Source organism: Coenobita brevimanus, chromosome 31, assembly GCF_032717465.1.
Source record: "Coenobita brevimanus isolate Jiangsu-jjx chromosome 31, ASM3271746v2, whole genome shotgun sequence".
NCBI lineage: Eukaryota > Metazoa > Arthropoda > Malacostraca > Decapoda > Coenobitidae > Coenobita > Coenobita brevimanus.
Window position 1 is genome coordinate 6,335,356 of NC_136984.1, and position 12,776 is coordinate 6,348,131.

General features: G+C 40.5%; 1 protein-coding gene across 1 annotated transcript in view; it reads right to left on the bottom strand.

The window, feature by feature from the left end:
* The window catches only part of LOC145395413 (DNA polymerase delta catalytic subunit-like), a 138,202-nt gene extending 132,233 nt beyond the window's left edge, over nt 1-5,969 (bottom strand). Inside the window, exons 1-4 of the mRNA XM_080269016.1 lie at nt 5,883-5,969; nt 4,975-5,095; nt 2,983-3,155; nt 1,648-1,913 (exon numbers count right to left, since the gene is read on the bottom strand). Coding sequence (XP_080125142.1) covers nt 1,648-1,913; nt 2,983-3,155; nt 4,975-5,095; nt 5,883-5,954 — 632 coding nt within the window. The 5' untranslated portion in view covers nt 5,955-5,969. The remainder of the gene's footprint in view (nt 1-1,647; nt 1,914-2,982; nt 3,156-4,974; nt 5,096-5,882) is intronic.
* Between the last annotated feature and the right edge of the window lie 6,807 nt (nt 5,970-12,776).

The following is a 12,776-nucleotide window of genomic DNA, read 5'->3' on the forward strand; positions in this document are numbered from 1 at the left end:
GAAAACATCGATGGTGATCCAGATGATGCATGGCTCCCACCTATACAACCTTCCCGCACTTTCTCACATGGTCTGCACTCCAGCTACCCTTGTTTGTCCCGTTCAGGCCACTCTACAGTAGTTATGACTGCATGGTGAAGAAGTCACAAATTCTACCTACATACAGAGAATTATTTAATTGAGACTCTGGCTGATTCATTTGAAATTACTGAACATACACCATAATTCATAAAATCACTGCCATTCGCTTTTTCACAAATTAGTTTTTAAAATTACTCCACAAACAGGCACTGTTGTGAAAAAAGTAGGTAACATAACAATCCCGCCCCAAGAACATAGTGTGAGCAGGTGTTATGAGATGATAGTGGTGGTGCAACCATGACAATGTGTGATATTAAACTTAATAACATTCATAGGTTCTGTAAGCTACTGACTGAAATGAGTTAACAACAGTCTTTGCATGTGTTCACAAGGACAGTCGTGGTGTTGGAAACTCGACCGTATACAACTTTACAAAGCAATATGATTCTGAAGTTCTGGGGTGAATGAAAATACAGTAAATATCCCATAACCATTGTCAGATATCGTCAGCTGACAATTTTTAGTCACATTTAACAAAAACAGATTTGGTGGTAGACAGCAGCCTCCTAATTTTTACAAATGAGATTTGTGTCACTGTGAAAGCACAATGAAATTGACATTCGAGTAAATTACAATGTTACAACTGTAGATATTAACCTATGACACCCTTTTCCACCCGTTTCACACGCACACACACACACACACACACAGACCGCATAACTATTTAAGATTTTGATATTACTGCATGAATGCAATAATGCAGGCTTAGATAGGTGAGCATTGTTATAAATATATCATATATAAACAGTAAACTGTATGCATTCTGTGGGTTCGACATGTACACACAAGGAGCATGGAGTTACTGCACCACACCAAATGCATCAGGAGGTTGTAAACATTCAGTTGATCTCCTGCTGGTGAAGGCAAGGTGACAGTGAAAGATATGTAGATATTTGTAGATATTAATATATTTCCGCTGTTCAATAAATAATTAAAAGTAAAATAATTTTCCCCAATGAATAAATACAAATACAGACGCTCAGGTGCTGAAGAACGGAAGTGGGCATACAGGGCATGAGGAAAGAGGTAAGACTTCATGGTTAACAGTGGGGTTTATACTGACAGTTATGATTAGCATGAGTTATACGGTTATATACAGTACAGTACGTGGTCTAATGTCCGATGATGTTTTTGGGCATTGCGGAGGGTGATTTGGCAACGATATAGGTTTATTGTTACCACATGGCCACTTTGGGGAGCATGACCAGTATTTGCGGGAATCTCTGCAACATAACCCCCAGGAAAAGGGAGGGAGTAATGTATACCAATCAACTACCAGATACCGGATCCCATAGATTTCTGTATCCATTTTCCCTTGATGTCAAACTCTATCCATTTTCCCTTGATGTCAAACTCTCACTCTCCTGCACGAAAACTGTCTCTAAGCTACTTTGTCCTCAAATACTTCTTTCTCTCTCTTTCACAGCCATTTTTCTTCCTCCTCTTTCTCGCCTTAGAATGTTATTCCCGTCTTCTAACCACATCTCCTTTCTGCTCCAGCCTTACCTGATTTCAAAGTCAATATTGGACTCGTAGGCCTCGTAGACGGGTGTGCCTATCTCGTTCACACACACCTTGCCATCATCGAGGAGTCTCTTAGCGGCAGCAATGAGGCGGGGGAGGGCCAGGGTGATGCGCAGGAAGGAGCTGGAGCGACTACCATGGTAACCGTAGATGCTTTCCTTCTGGCACAGTTCCACTGCCAAAACAGCGTCCACAATCTGCTCCTTGTTGGACCGCATGTAACCCAGGAGGGAGTTGTTTAAGGCAGTCTAACCAGGGGAAATACAAACACAGTTAATGTCACCTGTCTTGTTACTGTTCGAAGAAATCTGTAGCGCCACATGAAAATCAACCAACTTTTAATCCACCGGTGCTAGGCCTTGGAGATGGATAAAAAATTAATTGCAAGTATTCTCACGACCACTTTATTAACTGAAGTGCTCCATGTTTGCCTGGGTCAGCTTGTTCATCTGATGGCTGCTTTCCACAATGCATGGTCTATAGCATTCCAAGAAAGCCCTCTAACTCTAAGACCCCATCTCAGGATCTCATTTCAGTTTCTTTGGTCTGAACTTAATGATTCTGTACAGTACTTTTCTCAATACTCTTGCACACTCTCTCCACAGACTTCTTATAACATGCCAGTCAACCTGTACACATCACCTCAACAACACTCTAACCAAGCATCCTCCTGATACTGCATACATTTTTGTCTCTGTGTGACGTTATACAACCATAACATTAATCTCATTTCAGTACACTCAAACCTACAAACCCCTTCATCCTTTACTGGTTACATTTTATTAACAAAGGGCAGAGGACATATCTCTTTATCATATAGAGTCCCTACACTGTCAACAGGGGCACCAGCTTGCTAAATTTCTCCCAGTCACTTCTGCCTCTTGCAAGTAAGTAACGTGGAAAACTATCAACTACGAGTCCAGCACAGGCCATATAATCATTAACACACCTCATAAAGGCACCCATTATTACAGGTGGGATATGTTAATGGAGGACTGTTCAGATTGTGAAAACCTGTAAAATGGAGTAAAAACCGGATAGCAAAAACTCGTAAAATGGAGTACAAACTTACTGGAAAAATAGGGCTAGGTTAAATGACCCCCACAGCAACATTGGATTTTCATGATCACATCACTGAATCATAGTCTACATTGCCCATTCTCGTATCATTGGTTTCATGTGTAGTGGACGCTTGCATAACAGTACCCGCCTGTATGTAAACTGTTACCTGCATCAACCATGATTAACCATACTGTATCAGGATCTATAACTCTCAGTATAAAATATGTAAGTGACAAAAAATGCCATCCAACTCACCTTAAAGTCAGCAAGATGTTGCTGTTTCATGGTGGGTGGTGCAGTGACGTAGAAATATGGTGGGAAGCCATGGACGTGACAACATACTGAGTTGCCAGCATCATTGACACCATACATACGCATCACTGGCACACGACCTGCCTGCTGACCTGGCATGTCCTTCATTGGTGACCCTAAACAACACACAGCATCAGTAACTGGTATTTTCATCATCATTACTGCAGTCCCTCACTGCTGACCCTGTACAACACTGTCATTATCCAATTTCTTTACCTCCCTCAGTATTATTGTCTTTTTATTTTATTCTTGCTACCACCACAATGGACAAAAGCATTTATTAACCTACTCACTGCAGTGACATCCTCCTTTTCTTCCTGCTAACCACTAGACAGACTGATCATCTACTTTTTAACCCTTTCACATTGGGTGTCACGAGTACAGTACGTGCCACAGAAAAAAAAAAAAAAGTAACCATCGTGTGGCACGTATACGTGTTATGGACCTTTTAATATTAGCACACCAATGCTGCGGGCCCAATAATGGTTCATGTATCAGGAGGCACCAAGACTGAGGCGATGCCATCACTGGAACATTATTTTATTGTCCCTTAGTGCGGTATACGAGATGTTTCCACTGCCATGGCGACATCTAGCTGCTCTAACTACAACTTGGCGGAGCTCTAATATCACAGTTTACTTATTTATTTACTTATTTATTTATTTTTAAATATTTTGTTACACATCATTTTACTCAGAAAATTATGGTCTATTTTTGGTGTGGAATATTATAATAAAAAAAAATCTCTTCATATATCCCCAAACTCCCATGTGTGGAACATCCAGAAAAAAAAAAAAAAAAATAGAGGTGGAAAGGTTAATTTACTTAATCACATTAGCCTACTGCACTGTTTTGTTTATAAAGGCTCCAACATGTTTGCATGTGTCAATCTTGGTCACTAAATGGCTGCTCTCCACGCTGCTTAATCTCTGGCAGCCTCCCTATTCGGTCCCTTATCCTTGAGGTCACACTCTATGACCATGTCCAGGTCTTTATCAGTCTGCCTCTTACAACTCATGCCCCGACGTTCACACTTCCCACCTTCCACACCCAACTGTCATCCTCCATCCTCTCAACATGCCTACACATCTCAGTTTACCGTGTAAATGTAAGACTAGATTCAGATCTCTTACACATATGGCTAAATTCAGACCTCTTACACATAAGGCTAAATTCAGATCTCTTAACGACAGATAAGGCTTAATAACATCTAACAAACATAATGCTAAATTGAGATCTAAACAAAAAGATAAATTCAGATCTCTTAAACATGAGGCTAAAGTCACAGCTCTTGGACACAGCTAATTTTAGATCTCCTAAGCATAAGGCTAAATTCAAATTTCTTACACATAATGCTAATTTCAGGTTTAACTTAGGGCTAAATTAAGATTCCTTAAACATGAGACTAAATTCAGATCTCTTAAACATATCGTTATATTCAGATCTCTTAAACATAAGGCTACACTCAGATCTCTAAAACACAAGGATACATTCAGATACCTTTAAAATGATGATACCATAAATTCACATCTCTTATACATAAGGCTATATCTACACCTATTGAACATATGGCTAAACTCAGATTCTCTCTCTCTCTCTCTCTCTCTCTCTCTCTCTCTCTCACACACACACACACACACACACACACAATTTACTGCAGTCTAAACCACTGTCATGTCCAATCATCGCCATCAAATAACAGTAGAGTAATATGTTGTACTAGACATCATATAAACAACAGTATAATTTTGATGTAACTCAGCCCTCACCAGTGTAGCAGTCAATCTCAATCCGCTGAAAGATGATCCGTTCTGTGGCTGTGTATGTTTTGGGTTTTAGGTTAGGTTTAGCTAATATTAAATCAGGAGCAGAATAACTAATAGACAACATTGTAAAGAATGGCTAAAATCTGATGTATCCCCACTGAGCCCTCACCAATGTAGTGGTCAATCTCAATCTGCTGGAAGATGACCGGATCTGTGGCTGGGTTGAGTGTGGGCAGTGGTGGTCGACCCCACCGGCTCTCCCCATCATCCTCATCCACATACGCTGGGCCCTGGGTGGGTGGACAGGCTGGGGTGTACATTTAGTCCTTCAACATGCTGATCTTTATTGATATATTCGTGATGCTACCAGGCAATTTTACTCCACTCAAAAAGGCTCCTTTAATGTACAGCTGCCTACTTCTTCCTTCACCTTTATCATTCTTTTTCTGTGTCTGTCCTCCTCTCTTCCTATTTCTCACCATCATCCACTCACTTGATGTACTGCTACCTACTTCTTCCTTCACCTTTATCATTCTTTTTCTGTGTCTGCCCTTCACTCTTCCTATTTCTTACACCTTTCCTGTCACTTTTTATTACTCTTCTTTCCTTTTCAGGTGGCTTAACATTGGCTAACAAACCAAGTGGTTTGCTGTAAGCAAGGAAACCATCAACAGCGCTGGGTGGTAACCATAAAACCAACCCATACGTGTCCCTACATGTCAACAAGTGGGTTGGAGGAGGGTCAGTGCCCGTCCCCGTGAGACAACTAACTCATATACAAACGACCACCCCTTACCGGATTATGGCATCTGGCTACAGATAGACAGACATAAAACAGCTAACTCAAAGACAAATGGCCACACCTTATGGCATTATGGCATCTAGCTATAGACAGATAGACAAACAGACAAAAAACAACAAACTCAGACAAACGGTCACTCCTTACGGGATTATGGCGTCTGACTATGGACAGACAGAAAAAGGGCTGTCATACTGAAGGAGTTTATCAATATAATGTACAGGATATGGACACTTTCGGGATGGAGGTTTGGGGGTCAAAAGAATGCCAGCCCAGACACTGACCTGTATTTCCTCCCTGTCCTCGCTCATTGTCTCCTCAAAGGCCAGATCCGCAAACCCATCGTCCATATCAAGTTCGTCATCATCATCGTACCTGTGTCAGTCATCATCATTTATAACTAATATTATTATTATCATCAGAAGCATTACTATTTCAATACTCTTATTACAATTATCATTATTATTAGAAGCAGCATTACTATTACTATCATTATCATTATCATCATCATTAGAATTACTGTTACTATTATTCTTATTATTATCATCATCATCACCATCATCAGCATTACTATCACTGTTATTATTACCATCTTCATCATCATCAGCATTACTATCACTATTATCATTGCCATCATCATCAGGAGCATTACTATTATCATCAGTATCAGCAGCAGCAGCATTACTGATACTATGATTACTATTATTATCATTATCATCATCAGCATTATCATTACTAACTTCACATCAGCATTACTATTACAGTACTATCATCATCACCAATATTACTATTATCAGTGTCATCACAGTAATTATCAGCATTACTTTTATTATTATTATTATCATCACAATCATTATTATTATTCATCCATCCATCCATCACCCAATCCTAGGTTGCCCCATCAGGAGCGGAGGTGACCAGGGTTAGGCAAGTTCGTACTGACATTTATGATGAGACTGACCAGCCTCACTCATCCCTGAGTGGCTTTACGTGAGCAATAACCCCCAACCACCCGTTGGATATAAACCTACACAGGCTCAATCCGACTGGAGCGCCTTAATTATTCACTAAACTACTAGGTGCCATAATTTGGTTATATGGTTATTGCTCAGTGTAGTAAATGGTTTGCTGGTGAACAAGAAACCATTTGGCTTGTCACTCAGTGTAGAGTTGCCCATAGGCAGAAGGAAGGGGAAAGAATGAAGGAATGCAAGACAGAAGAGGGAGTGTAAAGTCACCCGTGGGCAGAATGAAGTGGAGAGAATGAAGGAAAGAACGACAGAAGAGGAAGGAAGGACGAAAGGAAAGGGCAGACACCCAAAGCAGCACTACATCGAGTGAGTGGATGGTGAAGGACCCCACCAACCACCTATTATTACTATTATTATTATTATTATTATTACCATTACCATCATCATCATCTCAATCGCAATTCCCACGGTCACGTCAACCATACATAATAATGGCACAGGTTTATAAGGAAACAAGCAGTTACTGACAGCCTTATGTTCATTTCAGTCACAAAGGAGTGGGACAGCACCTGATGACTGAAATCACCTGGGGGGAGGGCGGCGTAATGGCAGCGGGACAGGGTGACATGGAGGCGATTTGTTTGTGGCCACCCCTTCTGGGATTAATGTATCTGCCTATAGATAGACAGATAGATAGAAAGATTGATAAAAGCCATCCTAACCTCGTTGCCCACTAATATAAAAGTTTGGGAGAGAGAGAGAGAGAGAGAGAGAGAGAGAGAGAGAGAGAGAGAGAGAGAGAGAGAGAGAGAGAGAGAGAGAGAGAGAGAGACTATTACCACTTTAACCCAGTGATACATTTTACTGACTTTGGTAATTATTCTTGTTGTTTAAGGAGGCTCCCTAGCTCCTTTATCTCAGTGATTTATTATGCCCATTATACCTTACTACTGCCCTGTTCAGTATTTGTGTTTTATTTCCCAGAGAGACTGCATAAGAAGCGAATATTAACAAGCAATATGCAGATGTGGATGAGACATTTCACGTTAGTAGAAACACATTGAGGTAGTTTGGCCATATGGGGAGGATGGAGAACGACAGAGTGATGAGGAGTGTGTATGTGAGTGAGGTGGAGGAGGGGAGGGGGGGGGAGGCCGAGGATGAGATGGAGGGATGGAGTGCAGAGGTATATGAGAGAGGGGGATGTAAGCCGGGAGCAGAGCAGTGTCATGGCGGGGGACATGGCGACATGGAGACGATTTGTTTGTGGAAACCTTTAAAAGATTAAGGCATCTGACAATAAATAAATAGAATATGCAGAAATAAACCACTAAGGAAAAGGTGCCAGGGAGCTTCCTTAACCAACAACAGTATGTACCTCACTCTTACTGACTCCAGACAATTATATTCATTTTAGGAGAGACTTTTTGCAGTTAAGACGTTAGTAACAGTTGCATTGAACCTCCCTAGTAAGAGACTTTCATATTTCTCCCATCTTTCCTGTCAGATTTTATTACTCTTCTTTCCTTTTCATGTGGCTTTACATTGAGTGGCAAAGCCAAATGGTTTCCTGTAAGCCAAGAAACCATTTACAACGCTGGGTGGTAACCATACAACCAACCCAAATGTATTCCCTATGTGACAGCAAGTGGGCTGGTTGAGGGTTTGTACCCCTTCCCGTAAAACAAATAACTCAAAGACAAACGGCCATCCCTTAAGGGATTATGGCGTCTGGCGATAGATGGATAGACAGACAGATCCTAAATTTAATATAATTATCTGGACACAGGAAGAAAATATAGATATATAACCCTGAGTGGAAAGCGTATAGTTTTGTACTGTATTGTATAGAACAGTATAGTGTGGTGTATAGTTTTGTATCGTCTGTATGGGCTCCAACATGCTTGCATGTGTCGGCCTTGGTCACCTAATGGCCTCTCTCCGCACTGCCTGATCTCTGACAGCTTCCCTATTCTGTCCCTTATCCCTGAGATTACGCTCTATGAGATGAATAATATATTCTCTCAGATATCATTCAAACCTCTACCCAAAAGTTCTAACATTCAAATGAGCCTGTTAGACCTCAAATCCAAATAGCCTAATAGGAATTCACATTTTATCTTCAACCACTTTCCGTCAATCGGTTATAATGCATTCAACGCTGCTTTCACTCTAACTTGCCCAGATTTCTGTCCTCTTGCAGTTTATTTCACGTAGCTCAGTAGTGGACATGAACAATACAGCAGCTCTTCATCCCTTCTATAATACTTCTTCGTTACTAGCATAGTATTCGAGTGCTAATTTCTGTTACAATGCAGTACTGAAAATAAAGTGATAGCAATTTCTGACCAAATTAAAGAGTATACTACTGTACTATTTCCAGACGAACCACTAACTAAAAAGAAATGAACTCAAAATATCTGCTCCATCGTAATACATGTAGCCATTGTCACACTGTGTAGGTATAAACAGGCTGGTTGGAATTTCTTCTATCTATGTATTGTCAGGTGTCTTAATTCTGTAATGGGTGGCTACAAACAAATCGCCTCCATACTGCCCAGTCCTCTACCAACTGGTTGCCCTCCTCCTCTCCCCTCCAACTCACACATCCCTTTCTCATATATCTCACATCTCCATCCCTCCATCTCATCCTTGGTTTCCCCCTCCCCCTCCCACATACACTCTTCTAGTCAGTCTCTCATCCTCCATCAACTCCACAAGGCCAAGCCATTTCAAAAGTACACCCTCGATAAAACGAACTAATTGGTACACGACCTTTGAGGTTAAAGCCGAACACCATGCTGATCGTAATATCCTTGGCATCGTGGCTCTTACTGAACAAAGATCGTAGTGCCATTCGGCTGTACAGTCTTACACAGTAACATACAGCTAGGCTCTTTTTCTCAATAAATGCTCTATCTATGGCTCCTCTCACAATGCTGGTCACTCAGGCTCATGAGGCGTTCTGTGAGATGCAGAGGAGTGTGTGTGTGTGTGTGTGTGTGTGTGTGTGTGTGTGTGTGTGTGTGTGTGTGTGTGTGTGTGTGTGTGTGTGTGTGTGTGTGTGTGTAGGGATGCCACAATGGTCATTGCTTTCCGTGCGTCCATTCTTTTACCGAACAAAATTCGATAAATGGAAACGTTTGGCCAGCTCACGGTTGTCGTTAAAATAAAAATTAATTAAAAGAGGGTTCAATATGTCAAGGGCTTACTGAATATCTCTAAACACTGTGAATGACACACAACACAAAAATGCTCCTTTGCTACCTAATTTGTTTGTCTCTCTCTCCATGTCACACCATATGCTTCTCAACTCAGTAACATAACAGGTATATTTTTGGAATTTTACCATACTAAAGGAGACTGAAATTAACATAATTACCATTTAGTTTATACAGAGTTAAGCTATTTAACTTCTACACACATCCATTGCATCTTTTGGCATTTAGTAGGTAAGGAAGGGTGGGTTGTCCAGTTGGTAGCTCCATCTGCTATGACATCTAAGTACTAGTCATAATTAGGTTAGGTTAGGCTAAGTTAGTTCTTTTTAAAATAGATGCAATAAAAAACAAAGGTAGGAGGTATAGAATCACCCTGTCACTTTACCTGCTAATTTAGAAAAGCATGTGGAATGGATGTTTATGGGGGAGAAAAAGTTCTTAGAATTGCTTATGTTTCGTACCGTACTATCAGTTGCTTATGGGAAAAACTACTTGGAGTTCAGTTGCTTATGGGAAAAACTACTTGGAGTTGCTTATGTGTAGTAATGATCATGATAATTTCAGTGTCTGTTAGTTGGGTATAATTTCAAAAATTTACTAAATAGAGTTCATTACTTTATTTTTTTTGCAGGAGCCCCACCCCCACCACCACTGGCTGCTGATCTCTTTTCCATATCTCCAGATCACTGAAACACAAAAAAAACAATATTTTATACTCACTGAAACACAAAACACAATACATTACATTGAGTGACAAGCCTAATGGTTCCAGTATACAAGGAAACCATGTACAACGCTGGGTGGTAACCATTTGATCAACCCGTGGGCATTCCCTATGTATCAACAAGTGGGTTGGCGGAGGATTAGTGACCCTCCCTGTAAACCAACCAACTCAAAGTCAAACTGCCACTGCTTATGGGATTATGGCGTCTGGCTAGAGATAAATGGATGAAAAAAAGAAAGAATACCAAACTGGAAACAGAAGTAAAAAATTTCTTAATACACCAAAATTAAAGTTGTGCACAAAAAGGGCATCAAAATCAATGTATTGTACTATATAAGTAGCAAATATCTTACACACACACACACACACACACACACACATACACACACACACACACACACACACACACACACACACACACACACACACACACACACACACACACACACACACACACACACACACACACACACACACACACACACACACACACACACACACACACAATTAACCCTTCGTTAGTCCTGTCGGGTATTCAAACGTGGTTAGTCCGGTGGAGTGTACAACACCCCAATATAAAAATACATGTAGTGTTACTAACATGTAAAATATATTCATACTGCCGCTTCAGCATATCTCTGCAATCACTGATGAAAAGATTAAATGCCTTGTAGGTGGTGTTTATTAATTTATGATAATAAAATACAATAAAATAAAATATCAGTAAAAAAATTACAAATGGACTCGTATCCCATTTGTCAGGTAAACACACACAGGAAAATACATTTTGTGATTTCTAAAATTAGTATAATGATAAACAATATGTAAAAATAAGATAAAAAAAAAATCTTTATCACAATATGATCTAAATGGTTAGTTTGATGGGGTGACTGGACACCCCGGGGGGGGGGGGAGTGCCCTTCTCTCTCACTACAGCAGAGGCAGGACTAAACCAATCCACATGCTCCCTCCCCTCACTGAATCAGAAGAGTACTGGAACGGAGAGAAATATTCGAATTACCTGCTAGGAAACATGAGCTTTAAAAGAAATTTTGGGTGCCAAAACACCCCACCTGACTAATGAAGGGTTTGTGGTGAAAAAGAAGGATATCACCAAGACGGATACATATGGCAATTTACCTCCCTTGTTAAAGTGACATCTGTGATTCCATGAGGCTGGGATGTCTCTCAACTGCACATCCTTGGGTACCAGACAGAACGAGGATAAATAAATAAATAAGTTGATTATTAAATAAGTTTGTAATAGCAGAGAGAGGCTTATTTTAGCAGCTTCTGATAGTCACACTCCTTACTTGGGCTTGTCAGTTTGTGTGTGTGCGTGGCCACAGACTTACAGCCTGCACCCAAGTCCCAATACTCTCACATACCATACACCTAAACATGTCACCACTTCAGTGCTAACACCCTCTGTCCATACTGAATATACTACATGGTAAGATTTTTCATACAGGACTGGTGTACTGGTTTTAGCGGCGTGATATTTATGACATGTCAACGGCTCTTCAGGTAGATCGGTTAAGTCTGCTTTATGAAATTCAGATCTTTAAACTGTTCTCTACCCCACCGAGATTTCAGATCTGGGTCCATTAGGACTGCAGTCAACCTTTCTACTGATTCAGCCACCGGTTAGTGTAGTTGGATTAGGTCTGATTATTTAGATTAGGTTTAGGTTTGATTATGTGGGTTAGGTTAGCTAGGTTTGATCAGTTATTGCCACTTTACTCTAACTGGCCCAGATCTTTTTGTCCTTTTGCAGCCTATAAGCAAGTACCAGTGGCTCAGTGCTGGGACAAGACATTGTAAAACATCAGTGACGTAGCAATTCCGGCTGTGTTCCTACAGATCCACGTTCTTAAGGAAAAGAATTTTATTACTAGATACATTACAGGTGATTTTCAAACAAAAAATATTGAAGAAAACGAATAAAATATACCTACTTTGTGATATTACACAAGGCCGCCTGAATGCCTTTGTACTACTGATCTGCTGACTAGACACACGATAGCATACGTTATCAAACAAACTCAGATGCACAAAATTTAAAACGAGAAATAGTGGTAAAAGCCTAACTGGAGGCACTGAAGTCTAACTTGAGGGCTTCACCCCCCCCTGAACCCCCATGATTATAACCTACTTCACAGCATGCAAACTGAAATGTGCATTAGGAAAACTTGCATCAAAACAATATTGTGCATTACGAGCATTCGTTACTCATCACTGGACCATGCGATGGCG